General features: G+C 35.8%; 3 protein-coding genes across 36 annotated transcripts in view; 2 read left to right on the forward strand and 1 right to left on the reverse strand.

The window, feature by feature from the left end:
- LOC119633127 (myosin heavy chain, muscle) overlaps positions 1-10,411 on the forward strand; it is a 32,624-nt gene extending 22,213 nt beyond the window's left edge. For 17 of the 34 annotated variants that reach the window (XM_038026421.1, XM_038026405.1, XM_038026415.1 and 14 more), the window contains exons 12-18: positions 1,483-1,746; positions 4,199-4,408; positions 4,504-5,390; positions 5,566-5,644; positions 6,439-7,614; positions 7,678-8,583; positions 9,812-10,411. In XM_038026421.1, coding sequence (XP_037882349.1) covers positions 1,483-1,746; positions 4,199-4,408; positions 4,504-5,390; positions 5,566-5,644; positions 6,439-7,614; positions 7,678-8,583; positions 9,812-9,895 — 3,606 coding nt within the window. In that variant the 3' untranslated portion in view covers positions 9,896-10,411. Of the gene's footprint in view, positions 1-1,482; positions 1,747-4,198; positions 4,409-4,503; positions 5,391-5,565; positions 5,645-5,952; positions 6,032-6,438; positions 7,615-7,677; positions 8,584-8,749; positions 9,179-9,811 lie in introns of those variants that run through there. The other 17 variants (XM_038026428.1, XM_038026432.1, XM_038026429.1 and 14 more) reach the window with 3 other exon arrangements.
- Positions 10,412-13,227: 2,816 nt separating this feature from the next.
- LOC119633668 (cytochrome b5-related protein) lies at positions 13,228-14,797 on the reverse strand. Its single transcript, XM_038027338.1, has 4 exons — positions 14,648-14,797; positions 14,253-14,583; positions 13,802-14,184; positions 13,228-13,732 (listed from the first exon to the last, which is right to left on the reverse strand). The coding sequence occupies exons 1-4, from the start codon at positions 14,728-14,730 to the stop codon at positions 13,228-13,230; spliced, it is 1,302 nt and encodes a 433-aa protein (XP_037883266.1). The 5' UTR covers positions 14,731-14,797.
- A 4,017-nt stretch (positions 14,798-18,814) lies between these two features.
- Positions 18,815-23,981, forward strand: LOC119633473 (cytochrome b5-related protein-like). Its single transcript, XM_038027049.1, has 4 exons — positions 18,815-18,997; positions 20,977-21,307; positions 22,973-23,367; positions 23,444-23,981. Exons 1-4 carry the CDS (start codon positions 18,891-18,893, stop codon positions 23,952-23,954), a joined length of 1,344 nt encoding a protein of 447 aa, XP_037882977.1. The 5' UTR covers positions 18,815-18,890; the 3' UTR covers positions 23,955-23,981.
- Positions 23,982-24,185: the final 204 nt, after the last annotated feature.

The raw sequence follows: 24,185 nt of genomic DNA on the forward strand, positions 1-24,185 counted from the left end.
TAAAATAAAAAATAAATGAAAATAAATATATAAAAATAAAATTTAATAATAGTAATCTCCTCTATCAATGGGTATCAAACATTGATAAATCCTTCATTTTTAGACGCGTTCGCTAAATAACATCCTCTTAAATTAATAGGTGAAACGGTTCCCTGTTTCCAACATTCTTGACAACATCCAAGATTCGCGTTGTCAACTCAAACTTTGAGCAAAGTTAATAAATACTTCTCGCCAATACTTGAGTAATCGTTAACGAAATGTATTCCAGCATTGTAATAGAATGTTTCTCATTAGCCCCTAAGAAGTATACCTAAGCTTACAAAGTCCACTCTATGAGTAAAGCCATCGATTCTAATATTTTCACTTACAATACGTTTGTCTTTCTCTAGCATCTTTCTCACCTGAAATCGACCAATCATAAATGAGCTTTTACACTTTTACACTAAGACTCCTTGCTCGTAGCTCGGCTCTGTTCCGTCATATAAAGTACACTTCCTCACATGAAACGCATTGCCGGTGTAGACCTCAAAATGTACCATAGGCGGGAGCAAATGAATATTATTAACCTTAAAAGCCGATTTAAAGACTTCCACGAAAGAGCGACCGCATATGCCGAGATGCGTTTCTCCGCATCTACAACATTACGTGCTTCTTGCATGCTCTTGGAGAGCGGAAGGATGTCGATGGAATGAACGAAGGGAAAAGAGAAAAGAAATGGATTATGAATGTTAGGCAGGCCAGTTCTAGTCATAAATCAGAACACTTAACACTATCAAGAGTCACTAATAGCCAAGAAGCAGAAAATTTGTGCTTGCAACTAACCTTCAATAAACGCAATTTTCAACGTGTATGTTGCGCGTAGGTAAAAGTTTCCCAACGAATAAACTGACAGATTTTTTTTCTTTAGTTTAACTATAATTTCGGGAGAGTTCTTCATAACTTTTAGTTGACACTAAACCACTGAAAAATAGTTTTGCCAAAGAAAGAGAGAGGGAGAGAGAAAACGATGTTACATAAAAAATGTACGGTGCTCCAAATACAAGAAAGCAGGTGCCCATTGCTTCCTTTCGGGAGTTCTGTTGCTTAGCAAGTGCAGTTTAAAGCTATGATGACAAATGATAAACGACCGATAATCGAGCCAGCAGTTTGATGGACGACTGAACGGACATGCTACTACTACTCGCTGACATGAATGCCAGTCCAGAGACAAACAAACCAACAGAGTAATTTTATAAGTAATCGGCACAAATCGAATAACGAAATTTCTGAGAGAGCTTTTCGGTACCTTCTTGGAACTTACCCGAGCTGTTCGGTAATTTAAAATAATTCGTGTCAAAAAAAAAAAATCATTTCTCTTGGTTAAAGACATCCACTTCACGCACTGATATCTATCTGTAAATGTAACTGTTTCTATGTTCACATCCATCCAGTAAAAGGAGAATTTTTCATGTCTAATAATTTGAAAAATTATAAAACATATAGGTATTCTTCCGTGCCGGTGTCTTGGGTCAAATGGAGGAGTTCCGTGATGAACGTTTGGGCAAAATTATGTCTTGGATGCAGGCCTGGGCTCGTGGTTACTTGGCTCGTAAAGGCTTCAAGAAATTGCAAGAACAACGTGTTGCTCTTAAAGTTGTGCAACGTAATTTGCGCAAATACATGCAATTGCGTACCTGGCCCTGGTACAAATTGTGGCAGAAGATCAAGCCTTTGCTCAACGTATCGCGCGTGGAGGATGAGATCGCTGTGAGTATTCGATGCTAAATGAAATAAAGAAAAAACGAAAAGCGAACGGAGCTGGTTCATACATAACTATATATATATATATATATATATATATATGTATGTATGCGACGGTGACATGGCAAACTGGTATTCGGCCCTCACATACCACGGATACATTTTTTTAATAATTTGTTGCCACTATTGCACGATGTTATTATTCTTCTGCTTATTAAAGCAGCAGCAACAGCAAGAACAACAACGGCAGCAGCAGCAGCAGCAGCAGCTGTTTTTTAATGTTTTTCACATACTGCAGCAACTGCCTTTTTCCTAATTATTAATACAATTCGTAATGAGACGTCAAATGTGTTTGTCCCAAAAAACTTATTAGTGTTGTAATCACATGTCACAGAATTAAAAAAAAAAAAAAATAATATTTTATACACTTCTAGATGTAATTAGAAAGGAAAATTATTGACCCACCCACTCTCTTATACGATCATCGTAATCATGATGTTCAATGATTTCGCTATGACGAATAACTTATTGATTTTCCTTCAATATGAAGTGAACACAAAAAAAGAAAACGAGAAAAAGGAAAAATTATTGTATAGCAAAAAAAAAAAAAAAAATTCGATCTAAATTTAGAAAACCCACTCATTTCACAAAACATGGAAATCTTTCAGTTCGTCATCACTCTATATTTATAGAGTATTTCTGATTAACAGCATACCTATCGTCCGCTTGTATACTACAAGATGCTTATCTGGAAAACAAAAGAAAGAAAAAGAAAACAGAAAGAAAAATATAATCAAAATTTTTGATTTCAAATGTTTAAGAATTAATGCGTTAAGGAAGTGTTGTAAGACTCATGCATGTAATTGAGGGGACAGGGGGACAAAGCAAATGAAGAACAGAAGTGAAGATGTGTATCAAACCGTACGCTGGCAGGCTCATTAATTCTTATGAAATGTATCATGGACGCCATTAATCCAAGATATTTTTATCAATGCTATGCTTAACGTTTTCAATACAAAAAAAAAAAAAATAAATAAAATCATTGGCAGCGCTATGCCCGTTAGCAGCAGCACAGAAGTATTCACGGTATTTGGCCTAACCTCACTCTGCTTTGCTCTATTTTTAATTACTTAATAAAAAAATTTTAAGAAAAAAGAAAAAAAAGCCGAAGCCGAAGCTGAAGAAAAAAGAAGAAAGAAGAAAATTCTTCTCTAACACGAAACAAAAACAAAAAGATAACGCGCTCGCGTAGGCAAGAAATTTTTATGTCCCTTCTAATTAATACGCAGACCTAGGCAATCGAAATGTTGTTGTTTTGCTACCTATCGTGATAGATTGTACATAGAAATGTTCTCATATACAGGTATATAGAGATATTTATTTGATTTGATTGAAGGCACTTTAAGCAAAACATCTACAAAACATAGGTGTGCGTGTACATGCTCGTGCATGCGGATGAGTAATAAAAAATTATGACTTTTCGTATATTTTTTTTATTTTGCTTATATTTTTCGGCTCACACCAGTTCAAATATCGAATTCTGATAGAATATTAAACATATCAAGCCTTTTTGATTAGGTTTAGGTGTCTTCTTTTTTGTTTTTTCAAGTGTATATGTTAAAATGAAATGCATATATAGAATGGCTACTCACTCGAATGGCACACCTGTGCCATATCGATCGGTAACGCTGCTGCTGATGCTGCAGTTGCCGTTGCTGCTGCTGTTATTTTCACGATGACGATAATTATGATGATGAAGAATACCAAGTGTTTTGTCAGATTGAAATGTCCGTCCCATGGATAGGCTGGCCTGGTAATGTATTAATTATGAATGGTTCATAGTTATACAGAGTGTTGAGCGCGCGCTAGTCATCTCATTTCATATTCGCGCAAGCAGTTGTAAAGTGCAATCATTCCAGTTGTTGACCAGTAGCTAAACAGACCTAGTTACCTGGGCTAGCGATATATATATATATATATATATACATATATATATCGAAACGATCAAACGAAAATTACAAAGAATTATTCGAACAAAGAAAGCATCGGTGCGTAACTGCAAAATAAAAAGATAAGATAAAAATATAAATAAATAAATAATTATCATTTATATCAATAAAAATCGATTCATTTGCTTTTCGCGGAAATATTTAAAAATCATCTTTTTAATTATTATAAAATTAAAAAGAAAAAAGTTTAAAAAATGGCTGATGAAAAAAAAGTAAAAAAATCGAAAAAATCAGAAAAAGCCTCCGCTTCTAACTCCGAGGAAGGCTCATCGGCGGCCACGCCAACATCAAACGAAACGCCGTCAAATGCAATCGAAAATGAAAATGCCGTTGAAGACAGTTCGCATATCAGTGAGCCACCAGCTCCGCAACGCAAAAATTCTGAACAAATTTCAGGGACTGAATTTGAAAGTAAAAATAAATCTCTTATTTCTGAAAACGATTTACAGCGCTTAGAAGAAAAGGCAAAGAAAGCTGAAGAGGCCCATGCCGCTGAAGTTAAGGTCCGCAAGGAATTGGAGGCCCTTAATGCCAAATTGTTAGCTGAAAAGACTGCATTGTTGGATTCCTTGTCCGGCGAGAAAGGTGCATTGCAAGACTATCAAGAAAGATGCGCCAAATTGCAAGCTCAGAAGAACGATCTCGAAAATCAGTTACGTGTAAGTATAACGAATTTTGATTGTAAAATGTCGACGTTTAAATAGTTGGCGGTGTATGCGAGGTTTCTTCACATTTTACATTTCATTTCGTTTAGGATATTCAAGATCGTTTGACTCAAGAGGAAGATGCTCGCAACCAATTGTTCCAACAGAAGAAAAAGGCTGATCAAGAAATTTCTGGCCTGAAAAAAGATATTGAAGACTTGGAATTGAATGTTCAAAAGTCTGAGCAAGACAAGGCCACCAAGGATCATCAAATTCGCAACTTGAACGATGAAATCGCCCATCAGGATGAGCTCATCAATAAATTGAATAAGGAGAAGAAGATGCAAGGTGAAGCTAACCAAAAGACTGGTGAAGAGTTGCAAGCTGCTGAAGACAAAATCAATCACTTGAACAAAGTTAAGGCTAAGCTCGAACAGACCCTAGACGAATTGGAAGATTCGTTGGAGCGTGAGAAGAAAATGCGTGGTGATGTTGAAAAGGGTAAGCGCAAGGTAGAGGGCGATTTGAAACTCACCCAAGAAGCTGTCGCTGATTTGGAGCGCAACAAGAAGGAATTAGAACAGACCATTCAACGTAAAGACAAGGAATTGTCGTCAATTACTGCCAAATTGGATGATGAACAAGTTGTTGTAAGCAAACATCAACGACAAATCAAGGAATTGCAGGCCCGTATTGAGGAATTGGAGGAAGAAGTCGAAGCTGAACGTCAAGCTCGTGCCAAGGCTGAGAAACAACGTGCTGACTTGGCCCGCGAATTGGAAGAATTGGGCGAACGTCTTGAGGAAGCCGGTGGTGCAACTTCGGCCCAAATTGAACTCAACAAGAAACGTGAAGCCGAACTCAGCAAATTGCGCCGCGACTTGGAAGAGGCCAATATCCAACACGAATCCACTTTGGCTAACTTGCGCAAGAAGCACAACGATGCTGTCGCTGAAATGGCTGAACAAGTTGATCAGCTCAACAAATTGAAGGCTAAGTAAGTATTGGATGTTTTAATAATTTTCTATATATTCTTCCCGATTTTATAGCTGCACACGATGATATGGATCGATTAATTGAATCTCCAATTCACTATGTTTGTGTTGTTTGTGTTTGAATGAGTTTGCTTTATAAATGATAATTACTTAAAAAACTTTTCCAATATAATTTAGGGCTGAACATGATCGCCAAACTTGTCATAATGAGTTGAACCAAACTCGTTCCGCCTGCGATCAACTTGCTCGTGAAAAGGTAATTTCTCTTTTTCTGGGCAAATTCGAATGTCCGCCCAAAAGACACCACCACACCTTTGTACAAATAATTTACACAAACACCTACATTCTATCCAAGAAATATTTAAACCTCAAATCGTTCTCTTTGTAATAATTTCCTGCGGCAAAAAGTTCTTGAATTATTTTATACAACAAACAGCTACAAAATGTGTGGTTTCAGTGATGCAGCACGCGTACCAGATATTTTATCCCTTACACAACATGTTAACATATTGCTAACCAAAAAAAAAAAAAAAAAAACACATTTCTACTTTATTATCAATCTAGGGCTGAAAAGGAGAAGAACGAATACTACGCGCAATTGAACGACCTCCGCAGTTGCGTCGATCACCTTACCAATGAGAAGGTATACAAATTGTATAATTACAATGCTATTCTATTGCCGAAAATGCCGCTGTAAATTTTTGCTGCTATATAAAATTTCTGAATTTCCATGGATACGTGAGATTTTCAAGTCGCTCCAAAGATTCGAGTCTTTGGAGATCTTGTTAAGCTCAAAAGGACTTGGTCAATTTTGAAAGTAGATTTCGAAGGCTTATCCAAACAAAAAAAAACAAATGATAATCTCAGTAGCTACACTTGTGAATATAACCCTACTAATACAGTGTATTTACCTTAAATATTTATCCTTTCAACCTCTAACAACTAAATGCCTACACTAAATGTACATAGTACACAATGTTGCATTACACATAAACGACTAAGAATGTCTACTGTTTTGAAAACTAATCGTTTGTGCTTATCGTGCTGTAGGCTGCCCAAGAGAAGATTGCCAAACAATTGCAACATACCTTGAACGAGGTGCAATCCAAATTGGATGAGACCAACAGAACTCTCAACGATTTCGATGCCGCCAAGAAGAAGCTCTCCATTGAGAATTCCGATCTGTTACGTCAATTGGAAGAAGCCGAATCACAAGTTTCGCAATTGTCCAAGATCAAAATCTCGCTTACTACTCAGCTTGAAGATACCAAACGCTTGGCCGATGAGGAAGCCCGCGAACGTGCCACCCTTTTGGGTAAGTTCCGTAACTTGGAACACGACTTGGATAACCTCCGAGAACAAGTTGAAGAAGAAGCCGAAGGAAAGGCCGATTTGCAACGTCAACTCAGCAAAGCAAACGCTGAAGCTCAATTATGGCGCAGCAAATACGAATCCGATGGTGTTGCCCGCTCCGAAGAATTAGAAGAAGCGAAGAGGAAGTTGCAAGCTCGTTTGGCTGAAGCTGAGGAAACCATCGAATCCCTCAACCAGAAATGCATCGGTCTCGAGAAGACCAAACAACGCCTATCCACCGAAGTTGAAGACTTGCAATTGGAAGTTGACCGTGCTAACGCAATTGCCAACGCTGCCGAGAAGAAACAAAAAGCCTTCGACAAAATCATTGGAGAATGGAAACTCAAAGTTGACGATTTAGCCGCTGAGCTTGATGCATCCCAGAAGGAATGCCGCAACTATTCCACTGAATTGTTCAGATTGAAGGGTGCTTATGAAGAAGGTCAAGAACAACTTGAAGCTGTCCGACGTGAAAATAAGAATTTGGCTGATGAAGTCAAGGATCTGCTCGATCAAATCGGTGAAGGTGGTCGCAACATCCACGAAATCGAAAAAGCTCGCAAGCGTTTGGAAGCCGAAAAGGATGAACTACAAGCCGCTCTAGAGGAAGCCGAAGCTGCTTTGGAACAAGAAGAAAACAAAGTATTGCGCGCTCAATTGGAATTGTCACAAGTACGTCAAGAAATCGATCGTCGCATTCAAGAAAAAGAAGAAGAATTCGAAAACACCCGCAAGAACCATCAACGTGCTCTCGATTCCATGCAAGCCTCGCTCGAAGCCGAAGCCAAGGGTAAGGCTGAGGCTCTACGCATGAAGAAGAAGTTGGAAGCCGACATCAACGAATTGGAAATTGCTTTGGATCACGCCAACAAGGTTAGTAATGCTTCATTAAGGAGTCAAATGCAATTTCAAGTGATTTTTTTTCTTTTCCGTTAGGCTAATGCCGAGGCCCAAAAGAATATCAAACGCTACCAACAACAACTCAAAGATCTACAAACCGCTCTTGAAGAAGAGCAGAGAGCCCGTGATGATGCTCGCGAACAATTGGGTATCTCCGAACGTCGTGCCAACGCTCTGCAAAACGAACTTGAGGAATCTCGTACTCTGCTTGAACAAGCCGATCGCGGCCGCCGTCAAGCTGAACAAGAATTGGCTGATGCTCATGAACAACTTAATGAAGTTTCTGCTCAAAATGCTTCCATCGCCGCTGCTAAGAGGAAATTGGAATCCGAACTGCAAACACTCCACTCCGATTTGGATGAACTATTGAATGAAGCTAAGAACTCTGAAGAAAAAGCCAAAAAGGCCATGGTTGATGCTGCCCGTCTAGCCGATGAACTCCGCGCTGAACAAGACCACGCCCAAACTCAAGAGAAACTAAGAAAAGCTCTTGAACAGCAAATTAAAGAATTGCAAGTTCGTTTGGATGAAGCTGAAGCCAACGCTCTCAAAGGCGGTAAGAAAGCCATTCAAAAATTGGAGCAACGTTGTCGCGAATTGGAGAACGAATTGGATGGTGAGCAAAGGAGACATGCCGATGCCCAAAAGAACCTTCGCAAATCAGAACGCCGTATTAAGGAATTGAGCTTCCAGTCCGAGGAGGACCGCAAGAATCACGAGCGCATGCAAGATCTAGTAGATAAACTTCAACAGAAGATTAAGACCTACAAGAGGCAAATTGAAGAAGCCGAAGAAATTGCCGCCCTCAATTTGGCCAAATTCCGTAAGGCCCAACAAGAGCTCGAAGAAGCCGAAGAACGTGCCGATTTAGCCGAACAGGCCATCAGCAAATTCCGCGCTAAGGGTCGCGGCGGTTCTGTCGGTCGTGGTGCCAGTCCAGCGGTAAGTGCCCATACGAATTTCCAGGCCTTCAATAGGAGCTTCTTAAGCGAACATTTCGAATAATTTGGAACCATTTCTTTTATTTTATCTTTCAAATCAACCAAAAAAACAAAAAAAAAAAAAACAAAATCAAAAATTTGAACATACCCACCAACCCTATCCACAGTTTTAAAAGATAATGGCACTGCAAAATTAACTCCGGTCCACAATGCGATGCAATTTCTTACCAAAGAGAGTCTTAGATCATAAGTAAAGCTTAATGCATTCAACATTCAATCATACGATACAACCAGCTTAAAAAATCCCACCATCTATCTCATCAATCTGCATCATAATCGAAAGAGTCATGCTATGGTTCAAAAATTATTGAATCATCGACAAGAAAAACAGCAACTAAGCCCAAAAAGAAACCTGAATTTCGTTTATGCTTACAATTATATTATTACTGTCTATCACAAATATCACCAATTATTTATATATGCATCTATATATTTAATTATTTAATTATATTATGTATGTGTGTGTACTGCAGCCGATAACGTCAAAAGGTGGCTTCAAGAATATGCTGGATCAGTAAATACTTTTCGTAACATTTGTAAGTGTTCTCTCTCTCACAATCTCGTTTCTAATTCGTTTTGCGTTTGCATAATAGACACACACGCACTCCCGTGAAAAATCTCCCCAACACCACTACCACCACTATCACCGCCAGTCACCAGTGTCAACTCGCAAATATAACGTGAAGTGATTGAAACTATATATCTCTCTTTCTATCCCTATCTCTCTCTCACTCTCGCTGTAACGCAAACATATTATCTTGCTCCTAATTTTGATTTCTCTTAGTTATTAGTGTTATACTCGTACTGTATAGTATACAGATATAGTACGGTATGTGCTCGTGTTTAGTCTTTTTTAGTGTCGTTCAGAAACCTCATTCTCTCCCCTATATATGTATATCTAGATATATAAAGATATCTATATCTATCTATATATATATATATACAGATATATATATAGATATATATATATATATATATAGATAGATAGATATAAACCGAGCATGCATTTGCATGCATGTATTCCATTATAGAGACATATTGTCTACATAAGTTCATACATACATATGTAATGAATATCTTTTTGTTCATATTAAATTTATTTGCCATTTTTTTTAATATTTATTGTTTTTTTTTTTCTTTTTTTATTTTTGGAATATTCTTCGGTATAGCCCCGAGCAATGTCCGTACGGCCACAATTGGACGGTATGGCTTTCCCACCTAGATTCGACCTTGCTCCAGAAAACGAATTCTAAATGTCATTAAAGCACATTTTCAACTAATTTTTTTTTTTTCTTAATTAAAAAATTTTTAATTTAAAAGAAAAAAAATAAAACAATGGAAACATAAAAATTTAAAAAAAAAAAAAAAAAATGAATGAAACCATAATATTAACAACTAATCGAACGACGGGAGGAAAATACACTTAGGCAATAAATGAATTTCCGTAAAAAAGAGAGAAAAAAACAAATGAAAAGAAACAAAAAAACAAAAAAAAAAATTATGTAATATCGACATAAGCCTTCTTATTGAATATGATTAGCGTATAGGACTTTTACAGCAGTGTTCTTTATTTATGTAGATGTAAAACACACATGGATATCTTGTCGTATATATAGAACAGAGATACTTTTGTATGTGTATTTAGGTTGTTTTTTTTTTCGATCATCAACTTTTTATGTGAACAACATATGAAAGGAAGAACGCAAGCGTTACCAACATTGCTGAATAGGCGACAATAATAATAATAACAACAACAACAACAACAACAACAAATTAATTTTATTTATATAAATTTTTACTTATATATATTTTGTATAAATCGCATCACAACCCACACATACTATAAAAATACATTGTGCACCCGAATATATACCACCAACTGACACACACACAGCCACACATACCATCCATCCTTACTTCACTGCATAATACTAAACGGTTTCTTAAATTAAATGCTAACTACAATTGAAATCACGACAACAATAACAACAACAAAATAATTAGTTGTGTATCGAATATCAAGAAGAAAACGATACTGTCGCTTAATATCCATTCGTCTCTTGTATTATGCATTATTAATTTAATTTTATTTTTCTTTTTTTTATATATTCTATTCTCTCTCATATAATCACGCTTGTGTTTATTTAAATATGATTTTTTATTTCATAATTTTATTTTTTAATTTATTTATTTAACTACAAACAAGTATATAAACGTAATTTAAATATACATTTAAACAAAAAAAGGAACAAGTATACAGAAAAAAGGAACAAAATAAATGTAAATCAATAAAAAAAAAAAAAACTGAAAAACTTTTATTCGCCTTCATGAGGTCCTAACGACTATTATCCCACTGTGTGCGTTTCCTAGAACATACATTGTTAAGTTTACGTAGAAGCAACGATTATCAACTAATAATACTCGCAAAGGCGTAGCGTTTGTCATAATGGTTGGCCTTAGAGTTATACAATTTTGGTAACACTAAACTTATCAAGAAAGGTGTCAAACACTTTACTGCAAAATAAGTCGTTATATGGGAAGTGGCCGAAAACATGGTCCGATCCGAACCATTCTTAACACCATTCGTTCTTTGGCCAAAAAATGTCGATGTATCAGATTTCATCAAAATCTCTCAAAAATTGCTGTAGATCGAACGGATGGGAGGACAGATAGACAGACTAGCTTAAAAAATGCTTCTGAGTCAATCGGTATAATAAAATGTGAGCCTAAGTCAAGTCCTTCTGGGTGTTACATACATCCGTACAAACGTAATATACTTTGTACTGCAACTGGTGTATGGTATAGCAAAAGAAACAAATATTTAAAAAATCATACGTAAATTTCCTTCTTCTTCGGCTTTCTCATTAATCTCAGTTCCAAGATCTCTTTCAACATCCACAGCAACCAATAATTAAATAGCAACCAATAGTTAAATCATGTGCATTAAATATAATAATGAAATTGTCGCGTGTATAAGGTAGACGTTGATGTTTTAATCAGCGCCAGCTTGCCGCTTTCCATTAAAGCATAAAAGCTTTATTGACGGAAGTAAGCTCGATGTCATCCGTCGAGGCTTGAAGCGATAATCAAGCTTGCTTGATTGAGCCGTTCCTTTGGACATGGAAAGCACAGATTTAAGAAATATTTTCTTAACATTTTAAAACACAAACTATTCACCTTTCCAATTCAGTCAAAAGGACTAACACACTTACCTTTTTTTTTGATAATTAAGAAGTAGAATTATAGGGCCAATGTATATGAAGTGTCGCATTGGCTCAACTCCCGTCAGAATCTACAATATAGGTGTCTCCCACACAAAATGATGGACCGAATGAAACCGTAGATATGACGGCGCATACAATCGCTCAGGGTCTAGCCTGATCCCAGGCGTTTTGGTCGTCTGTGTGTCTCCGTAGAGATTTTTGCGCGTGTTTTTCTTGAGTGTAACCTTCTATGGCGTGTTTGTTGGACAAAGAGGGAAATCCCCATATTGCCGAACTAGCTACCTTCCAAAAAAATACATCCATTTATCCGTTACATCCTCCGTTCGTCGAACCTTTTAAATATATTATTATAATGTATTATTCTATTACATAAAACTATCTGACTTTGACTAGACGATTGAAAATGTTACTTTCCGTTACAAACGGGTTTTTCCGTCATCTATAGTAGAAGTTTACCGTCTACGTTACTAACCCACCCCAATTTTCAGTTTTAGTTCTTTTCTAACACTATCTTCTATATGATAGTATATTTCTATTATCTCGCATTCGACTCTTGGCCTGAACGCTGGGCGCAGGTTATCTTGGAAAAGTTTTTCGTTAAGACATTGTGTAACATGTGATCCTCGGTATATCGATCGTTCAGTTTCCATACGCAATTAAAGTTGAGGTTGACTTGAGATTGATCTGGGGTCAATCATCGAAAATTCAAGTCGATGCAATCATACTTCATAATTACTTATAAAAATTCAAATCTTCTTCAAGTGGAGGCAAAAGTATATATCCAAAATGTAAATGCTTCGCGCAAAAAAGTAACAGGACTCTCTAGTTAATGTCAGACTCGTAATTGTAGTGGCAATGAAAACTTTAGATTTATGCTACAATCTTTGCTTATCTTCTTCTTTATTGTAAACGCGCCACATATTGTATCTTAGCCACACATTTACCCAATGCCTATAAGTCCGACATGACTGAAGGACCAATAGAATCATTTATCTGTACGACTATAGCGTTACAGGTTTGCGTAGAAGACTCGCTAAATTCAATTGGAAGGTCAGCTAGACTAGATGAAATGCTCGCCCACAATCATTGACAACCCATACATAAGTAAGATGAAAGATATAAGTATAGCTTTCAGTTTGTAAAATGACCTAAAATGTGCTGGAACATCAACCACAATATCAATTGCAATGCACTCGATCTTAAGACACACACAGCATACGATAAGCCTCAAGCAAATGGCTTTCGATTTATTTTCCACTCGAATATCGTACCTAATAATAAGATGACTGCGAGCGTCAACGCATTCGCTTAAAGTAATTACTTTATTAAATCAATGCAATGCAATTAACATACACTTATTTTCACATTAACCCTGGTGGCTTTAAATTCGATTTCACTCTTAATAATTGACGGTGTTGCCCAAGAATATGTTGAAAGTGATTATATTCCCGTAGTTGAGCTTTGAATTCATCTAAAGTTTCATAAAAGATGGGATATAATTCCGGTAAAATGCCGTGATCTAGTGTAGGAAATAAATGATGTAAGCAATGATCCCCGAAATGCGTCAGCACTAAGAATTGAGAGCTTTTCAAATCGACACGATCGATAATAGTGTCGACCTGAAATAAGCCCCAATCTCGATCATCACGAATTGCATCGCCTTCGTGGTATATTTTCGGATCATGGTGAGCAGCGTTCAGACCAATAACGCAAAAGGCGAAACTAGCCACCATTATAATGAATAGCCATTGACGTAAACACATAAATAATGTTAAGTCTGAGCACAAATACATCGACAAAGGTATAGTAAAAGTTAGTAAATCATGCCAGTACATGATGTTGGTGCATCGTATTGAGTAGAAAATTCTAAAAAGCCAATATAATGAATAATCCAAATGCAAAATTTTTAAAAATAGTTATAGCCAGCACTCATACCTGGTTAGAATATCTAATAAAAACGTCATTGCATAAACTAAGGGTTCTATGAGAAAAGATATGTAACGTAACGTCAGAGTTTTCACATGTTCATTGGGTATCCAGCATAGGAATGGTTCAAACATAGACAACTCCAAGTCCCAATAGGAGTTCGGATACATGTGATGTGACATGGCGTGCGATATACGCCAACCGCAAACATTCAGCATAGCCAAGTTAAAGGTGTACATGCGCCAATTGTCACGACGATGGAAATAATTATGAGCTGCTATTACAGTCCAGCAAAGTAAAGTGCCGGCCAAGACCAATAAAAGCAAGCTATTCCATCTTGCGGTAAACACGACGGTTAAAAATGTCGATAATAGAAGTGCCAAATGTATATTCTGTAGCATAGAAATTTGTTTTTTTTGTTTTTTGATTATTATGAATATTAAATGTCGAAGAAACTCACATCGCTGTTGCTTTTTCTTTTCACATCAATTGTTGGCAATTTGTCGCGCACTCGTCTTTTTAATGTTTTATAAAAACCATTCTCATGCATTGTAAGCGTATAAATTCTCTCATTGATCGCATCACGGACCTTATAACTTTCAATGAGAGAGGCCGGCATATTGCTTAAATGATGAGCTTCAAAAAGTTCGGTAATATCCGTGCCTTTTGTCTCCTTAAGCCAAAATGAGCCGCCCGGATGTTTATCAATGAAATTCGTAAAATCGTATAAAGTGTCACGGATACGCCAAAGGCCTTCAGCTTCGTCATCTTCGCGTTTGCTCACGAGCCAGCTAAGGAAAATTGTTAAACATAATAAATGATATTTGTAAAAATGTTCGGTCTTTAAAAACCAACCCGAACGCTGTAATTACTCTCGAATTTCGATAAGACGGAAACTTTTTCGAAATACAGCAATTTTTCCAATCTTCGATAACCATTGCGCGAAACAAAAATTTCTGACAATAAACTGCTTGAATAAATCGCCAACTGATAGCAAATCTAAACTGAAGCGTAAGCGATACTTTTACTCTTTATAACAGCCACTTTGTCTTCACCCTTATCACCAATTGTGGAATCTCTGTTGCATCGCCAACTTATCAATCAAATGCCAATAACATTTAAGTAATATAAATATAAGTATTCGTTTATATATATACTAAGTAGCTGCTTCAATGAACTAAATTGATAGCTACAGTTGAGCAGAAGCCGGCACTTGAATATTCCATTTGGCTTTGCTTAGTATAATTTTTCATATACCATCGCTGCAAAATGATAAAAACTTTACATTATTGGTGACTTACTTTCCATGCAAACCTTTGTATGAGAGGTGGATTAACATGGTCCACATTTAATTAAGTGGATATTCTTCTTAAAGAAGACGAGGAGAAAGTCTTCACCTATCTTCATTATATAAGATCAAAAATTAGAACTTGATGCGATATAAAGACCTCCTTTTGCTGCGAGAAGTCTTAATAGGGAGATTATCGAGAAAAAGGATCCAGTCCCATCAATATTTATTTCAAAATATCTCTTTCCGTGACTCTCGGAAAATGTCATGAATAGATTAAATTGCATTGAATGGAAGACTTTAGACCGCTTCTAATTATTAAGACGTGTATTTTAACTGCTCTGATCATTTTTTGTGTAAATTAGGTTTTAAATCCATAAAAATACGCATGGAAGAAAGGAGAACTATTACAAATCGATTAAGCAGATTTAGTCCTGTCTGTTTCTTCTGTGCTCATCTGTTTAAATTTTACCTTGTCCCAAGGCTCCAGTGAAAAATTAGCCAATTCGGACTAGGAATCGCCCACAATAGCCTGAAAATCGATCATTATTTTTCAACCCTAAAATTGTAAAATGCGATTTAAAACGATTTAAGTACCATTCTTATCAAATCAGCTACGTAGACCTGAGGTTTCGTTCGCACTTCGTATCGCGGCAGCAACTCAGAAAAGGGATTTCTCTGAAAGTGCAAAGACAACACTTGCGCTCTCAAAACAGTTAACAATTCGGCAACGAATTACGGGCGAGAATCTTGAGGAAATAATGATAGTTGAGTTTTATTATCCTTTCACTTCGTGAATAGACAATGGGCTAATTTTAGTGTACATAAAATGCTTATCCATAAAATAAAGCGGCCAAGGTTACGTTTATCAATCTGTAAGTAATCCTACCAGCAAACAATTGCTGCAAATTTAAATAAAAGTTTTAATCGAAAAGTGTCACCTATGCAATGAAAAGATATTATTATATAGGCCATAGCGCACATTTGCCTAAATGTATAGAAATCTCTGTAATTTCGCTTTGTAATCGTTTAGCTCAGTCTAATAGTTTAACGATAAAAATTATGAGAATAAAAAAGCAAGCAATTAAATGGCTGCTAATTAAAAGCGCTACCGCTGCTATTGATAACAGATGTAGCAAAAGTCCCTGAGAGTAGTCCCTGAGTAATTTTCATTTTAAAGATTCTGATTTTCTGCTTGGTGTTACGAAGGCAAAATTTAAGCGTATATGGGCGCACTCCGACGGAAGCTTGTGCATTGCCACCCGGAAAACGCATTGCGTAGAAGGTTCGAAAACTTGAGATCTGCATTCTCCATCTAAGACAGTCAAAAAGATGTCTTCAACTACAGTGACGTGTGCAATTTATTTCAAATAGGATTCATCTTTGGACTACATCTAATGACCAAAATTTTTGAAAAATCGTACTTATAGAACGCAAACAGACAGACAAACTGACATACACAAAGATATGTATGCATCGGTTGCAGAAATAATTCTGGATTAATTGATTTAACAAACGGTATAATAACACAAACTTTTCTGGACGTTACATAAATTCGCACGAAAGCTAATAAAACCTTACCGTGAGTAGTATAGAGTATAAACATTAGCGAAACGATTTATTAATTTAGACTAAAATATAATATGGAAGCTCAGATAAAATGTAAATCAAGGTAGTGTGTACTGTGCTGTATTGACACCAGGTTTCAGAGTGCAAAGTTTTACGATAGCTTAAATTTCGTTTCAAACATGTATATAAATAAAAAAATAAGGCGACTTCAAGCTTTTATAAGAAAAGCAAGTAAAAACAATATAGTGGGGCACGGGCCGCCAATGAGTACCCTATACCATTTCGCCTAATACATTTATTCATATAACAAGTTTTTAAAACCAGGTGATACATGGGAAGCCAATAGCCAATAACGTTTGTCCATGGGTCAAAACAATTTCATGAAAATATCTCAAAAATTCTCACCTATAAGTTGAGCACAAGAAAACAAGACGAACAAACGGATAGACAAGAGTCTGCCTCAATTCCTTTTTTCATTTTCCATTTAACTAACATAAAGAATATTTTATACGCGCGTGTTTTTCAAATCCGCCGAGAGGTTCTTGTGTTTAGTGACTTCCGTGGTAAACTGTGTGCTATTAATGTGTCCAGTTTTGTAAATGATAAGTAAAAAGTTTCCTTAGTTTAAAATGCAAGCGATATTCATAACTTTCTATCACTATTGATTTTTATGCCCTACATCACTTGCGGTACAAGATATATTAAGTTAGGGCGGTCGTACGTAACACATACGTAAGAAGGGCTTAAGAAAGACTCACCTTGCATTATGCCAATCGATTCGGAATCGTAATGTAAACTGATCTAAGCCGTCCGTCTGTCCATCCGATGTCTGTCAATGTAAATCTTTTTTGAATTGAAACTATTTTAACGAAATTTTGGTATAGTAACTTGTTTTGACTAAAGGACGAACTCTATTGAAAATGGTTCGGGTCGGTTCACACTTTCGACCACTCCCCATATAACGCTCTATTCTGAAAGGTCGTTATATGGGCAAAAATTGTAATTTTCCAAATTTTTTTTGGCAAAAGTGGCTAAGTAGTAATATTTCGTCATTCTGAATTGGTGTGAAAACTTTAAACCGGCTTTGGCAATCTTTTCATATAACGAAAACTGAAGTTCACACGACAAAAAGGTATAATTTTGCTGAAAAGTCCAAATTGTAATATGTAACGATGAAAATTGACCCATAATGCTACAGTAATTTCGTACACGAATGAATTCTACAAAATTTAGACCATCTACGTCTGTTATTAGATCGCACTTTATGTAAATATGCATTTGAAAAATATGCCGTTATATGAAAGCGAGATATAATATTTGTGTTCTGTAATAAAAATAATTGTGTTAGACAGTGTGGTATAGGGTATTTGATGAATGATCGGCTTTGCCCGACTATACTGTTCTTACTTGCTATTAATACAAAAGAATAAATATTAAATATGTAGATAAAATATTTATCTAAACCTGTTTATCTGTCTCCCGAATAGAATTTCCATCTGATTTTGAATTTTTTTTTTTATTTTTGTCATTCTATTAATATATTGTATGCATAATAAACTGTCAGAAACAATGACAGGCAAACAAGTTTAACGGTAAAGATTAATTAAAAGCAAATTTTTGCTCTGTTGTCTTCGTGTAAAGTTTAAAGCATTTTAATTATAATAAGCATTATTAATATGCTCCTCTACGGTATAATTATTAAAATGAAACGATTAAAAACCAACTTGAATTATAAGTGTGTGTGCATTGCTAACAAGCGATTATTTACTATAATCGTGAACAGGGGCGGGCAAAAGGGCTCTGATAAACGAAGAAGAGGGCACGACTTTTCAAACAAGAATCGAAGAAGGAAAGGTTTAAGTTTTCGCAAAGCCATGAAAGCCTATTAAAACGCATTGTAGTCTACGTAGTTGTGTCACTGATGCCTGAGCACTTTTGTATTGTAGAAGTTAATTGGGCCCTTCATATCATATTCTGTGAGTGCGCTCAAGTTCAAGAGCTTCAGACGGCTTCAGTTTTTTCATTCGATTCATTTAAGTTTTGTTGTGATATTGGCTCGTAAGCGTCAGCACAATAAGCAGCGCGTAGAGTGGAAATAAACAAGAAAATAATAAAATAAAAATTCATATTCATTAGTTAAATTATTGAAAACTTGTGCAAATTAATTTAATTCAAAGTAAAAAAAATTAATTATTTAATTCTTTATTCTGCGTCGAAAAGATAAAAGAAAACTATTTAAACATGTCAACATATTTAAAATCCGAATACGAGAAAGAGGATTGGAGAGAGTCCACTATATCACGAAAATATCCATCTTATCGAAGAAAATTAATTAAAACCAATCAGAGGTAAACGAAAGCAATTTAAAAATGTTTTTAAATAACCTTTGTCTACGTCGATTAAGGGGAATACTTCGTAACGTAACTCTAGCAATATATTTTCTACATTTTAAATGAAGAACGAGAAAAATGGTAGTCGAACGTCGGGCAACGTCTATGCATCAAAGTTTCCAAGCCAAGCTGCTTCAATTTTCATCGATCCATTGAAGATATGCTTCTTATTTGTTTAACCTTCTGACCTCGTCGGGTTGGACAACCCTGTTTTTCGCTTTATTTCAATTGCACGCTGTAATCGCCTTATTTGTTGACGCTGGAGAACGGAACTGACTCCTTGTGCCAATGATAAACTATTCTCTTTTACAATCTTTCTAGCAAGTTTTTCCATTTGTAACTAACCGTTCGTCGCCAGCAATCAGCCTCTGCGCTATTTCGTTTCGTTTCAACAGCGGTCGCCTGATGGAGATTCGGTTCATTGAATTTTTCACTTTCAATTCATGCGATATCCAAATTATTGATTGGTTCTATGACGAAGGTTTCCCTCAGTTTTTTGCAGAATTGTATGGACTTTATCAACGGCTAACTGGCTATCGAGTTGTCCACAACGGAAACGAGCGAATTTTTTGCATGATAAAGCATTTTCAACACAGAAACCAGGGATTTCTTCGCTAGCTTGCAGAACACTATCCCCTTGATTGAAGTCTACTGTAAAAAATCAGATTTTTTTTTTCGGAACTTTGGTTGGTTTTCGAAACTAATAAGAAGTTCAGGCCTACTGCTTAGCCAAGTAATTAAGCGCGCGACCATCAAATTTGGATCAATCCGGAAACCGAGAGACGACACGTTACCTACGATTGGTTTGCGATTGTAGGTCGGCTGCTAAAGATCTAACATTTGACGGTCGGTACATCTCCCAGAATGCCGTCGCTCTCTATCCTTCACCCTTTCCTTTCCATACCATGAAAAATTCGGCATAAAAATGGAAAAAATTGATGGGGAAAAACTTCATGAAGTTCTCATTTTACCTTAGTTAACAAAGATTCCAAGGCTTCTTTTCCTTATTAATTAGGGCCTGTCCACTTTCACACACACGATTGTCTAGCTTGTTATCGTTAGTATTGGCAAAGTTAGGCCACTGTAAGCAATGCAAAAGAACAGCAAATGGTTAATGTAAAATTTTGAAAGTGCTCAAGTCTAACTTTAATTATCTAGTTTTCATACCCTACAGCACTTGTGGTACACAATACATTAAATTTGTGGAGATTAATGCGAAAACTACAAGGATTTAAGATAAAACCGATTTTTATTATACCGATCGATACAGAATTATTTTCTCAATCGATTTAACTTTGTCTGTCCGTCTGTCGGTTTAATCCATAGTTTGGAATGTTTAAGATATTTAAACAAAATATGATGCAAAGAAATATATTTTGGATCTAAGACGAACCTTACTGAAAATGGATTACTTTTCCGATCACTCGCCATGTAACGCCTTATTTCGCAAAGGTTGCAGAAATATCTTGACAAAAATCGCAAGCTTGCTTGCTTGCTACGCTTGAAATAACATTTTTAAGAAGCACGAAAGAAGCCGCGGAAATCTTAGATGCTACCATTGCGTCGACATTACATTTGAATTTTGTTTGTATTTTACCATCATGCAAACTGATACCAAACATAAGTACGACGTCATATGTCTGGCGTCTTTAGTAGTTAATGTCGGCTTAGCTATCAAATGATGATCTGAATCATTTTTAAAATCTTAAGCGCGGTTTGATATCGTTTTGTGCTTTCTGTTGAGGTTTCGTATAACCCAAGTTTCAATGGCAAAGATTGCTGCATACCGTTAAACCACAAAATTGAAAACAAAGGTATAAAAAGCTTAGAGTCTTGCAACTCTTAGGTTTGATTATATTGTAAAATAAATTCTAGATGCATTTCTTAATTATATTCATTTTTTCTATTTCGTTTAACACGCTCTTAACACGGTGCAGTTGGTTAAAATACAAACAAATTGATGATGATGCTGAAGGCCTTTGGCGTATTCACGATAAACTCTACGATTTTTCATCTTTTATAAAACATCATCCAGGTGGTGCTTTTTGGTTGGAACAGACAAAGGGCACTGATATTACGGAAGCATTCGAAGCTCATCATATCACGGCTGCAGCAAGTAATTTGTTACCTGCATACGAAGTACGCAAAGCGGCAAGCCCTAGAAATTACGTATTTACATTTCACGATGATGGCTTCTATCGCACCCTTAAGCGTAAAGTAGCTCTTGCACTCAAGGATCTGGACTATCGCCCGAAGAGAAAATCTAATGTAATTGGAAAAAGCCAAACAAAGAGATCACTTCTAGTGACTATTCTCTTTTATTATTTATGGTTTTTATTCATTTTTTCATAAATTTATTTATGATTTTTGTTTTACGTTTTTTTTTTTTTTTATTTTTCACCTTTTTTTCCATTTATTTTTTTAGTTTATGTTTTATCGAAAATTTATCAAATGCATAAGAAGTAAATTTCAGAGACCCTACAGGGTGTATATATTCTTGATAAGTGTCACATAGACATAACCTTCTATCCGTCTGTGTAATGTCGGTGGTGAACGTTTTTACGGTCGCGTCGGATATCGCCTTTAAATTTAGCGAAAAACTCGCAACTTCTTGCAGGTAAGCTTGCCTTGCAAATGGGTTAAATCGGTCTGAGCACCAGCTGTTAGTGCATTACAAATTTGAATGCACCCCCTTTTAAAAAGCATTAGATAAATAATTTGTATTCTATATATTTTCACAGTCATTTGTTCATTTGTTAAGTTAGTATAAAGTCATAGGTCTATTACCTAGTTACATAAATATATTTCAAATGAGAAAAGAAAGTAGAACATATATGAGTATACGACCTAGCTAGCTAAGCTGCTAATGTACTCATCTTGCTTTAAACATTCTGTAAATCATCAATTCCTACCAGCAACAAAATATACATTAAGAGGTTAGAAAAGCGACATCGAAATATTTCAGACTCAGTGGTAAGGCAGTCCAATATCTAGCGATAGGAACCATAAAAGATCGTTCGACTGATGAGTTGGTCAAACGTGGTATTAATATGAAAGCGTTTCTATTCGATCTAGAGAGCTGCAGTCGTTCAATTAAAAGGCTTTGAGATCGAGTTTGAACAATTCCCTAGAGGCAGATAAGTATCGTAAAATTTATTTAATCGCGAAAGGAGAATTTTAAGAAGGCATGAACAAAGGAGGATCAATGGTTTGTAAGTTCGAGACTATAAACAAAACATGTTTAACCTTTAGAGGCAGAACTTTAGCAGAGACATTGTTGATTTTGCGATTATATATACAGATATGCATCATAACTATTATAAAATATGTATATATATATATATATATATATATATATATTTGTGTTATATATATTTTTTAATATGTGTATATATTGTATAATATGTATATTATATATTTATATATATAGACGGATAAACGGACATGCTTAAATCAATTCAGAATTTCATGCTAATCAAGAATTCTTTGTGGGGTCTCTGCAGCCTCCTTTTGGGTGTTGCAAACGTTTTGACAATACCTATACAAAGCCCTTATCCTTCGATGTTGGGTGTAAAAATGCGGGTTTTTGCTCATTCTACTATTTTCTATCGTGGGTAATTTCACAGAACCTGTACAAAAATGTAGAAAATCGTTCATGCCAACCCAATAAATTATGAAGTTTTGAAATTTAATTTTTTGATTTCTTTAAGGTTAAGGCAACTTATGTGAAAGATTCAGGCACAGCAGGCTATAATTTTTTGAAATAGTTGTATTGACCTTTTTTTAAAAGTTTATTTCATTTTTTAATTAGATTTTTTATTATGTTTTTTTTTTTTATGTTTATTTATATATGTATATATATATTTTTTCTTATTAACCTAGCATTTTATTCTCTCATTACAATGCGCACAACATTTTCTGTTTATTCAACAGCTGATACATATATTTCTACTATTTACTACATTGGGCTCATGCCTGACAGCACCTTTGCTGCAAAGATTTTCGAGCAAAATTTTAATGGAACTGATAGCGGCTGCATCGCTTTGTTCACTGGGTATAGCGGCCCATAATTATTTTCATCGCAAGGACAATTGGCAAATGTATACATTTAACTTAACTTTATTAAATTTCGCCGAATGGCGTATATCTCATGCTATGTCGCATCATATCTATACGAATTCTATGCAAGATCTGGAAATGTCACTGTTCGAGCCATTTCTTTGTTGGGTACCTAGCGAACGTTATGCTTCCAAACGACAACGCATTTTATCCCTTCTAATACAACCCATATTTTATGTCTTTGTATATCCTTATCAGTTGATCGAAAGGTAATTCCATATTTCTTACCATAAAAGGCTCACTTTTAAAATATATCTACATACATTCTCTTTGCTTATATTACAGAGCAATGCATTCGCTGTTCAGTAAAAACCGATTGCATTGGCATGATGTAATCGGTTTGAGTTTACCAGCATTAATGCTAATGGTCTCAAAGGGACCATTTTGGTCGGTGTTGATACAATGGTGGCGCATTATACATTTTAGTAGCTTTCTGTTCACTTTAATTGGCGTGAATGCGGGCCATCACTGCACTACCGCATACCATGAAGGGGATGCGAACCGTAAAGATCTTGATTGGGGTCTTTATCAATTGGACGCTTGCATAGATCGCAACGAAATCAAAGGCAGCCATTTTATGGTACTTATCAGTTTTGGAGAACATATTTTGCATCATCTATTCCCCACTTTAGACCATGGCATACTTCCACAATTGTATCCTTTACTATTTGAAACGCTAAAGCAATTTGAGGAGGAATTGAGAGAATTTTCATTCCCAAAACAAATCATTGAGCAAAATCGACAACTTTTACGTACAAAACCGAACCTTAGAATATCTGGTGGAAAAGTAAAATAATATATAAATGTATATATACATCCTATTACGCTTATCTTAGAGAAAAGGTGCAATTGTGCCAGTTTCGCCGACACAACAGTGCCGTAGAAAATAAATGAATAAATAAAGGGAATATATTGAAAATGATGAGCAAATTAAAAGCTATTTGTTGTTTTAAGACGTACACTTAAGAAAAAAGGTACAAAGCCAATGAAAGCGTATCGAAGTTCAAGGACAATAAACATTCTAATG

Source organism: Glossina fuscipes, unplaced genomic scaffold (genome assembly GCF_014805625.2).
Source record: "Glossina fuscipes isolate IAEA_lab_2018 unplaced genomic scaffold, Yale_Gfus_2 2, whole genome shotgun sequence".
NCBI classification, from domain to species: domain Eukaryota; kingdom Metazoa; phylum Arthropoda; class Insecta; order Diptera; family Glossinidae; genus Glossina; species Glossina fuscipes.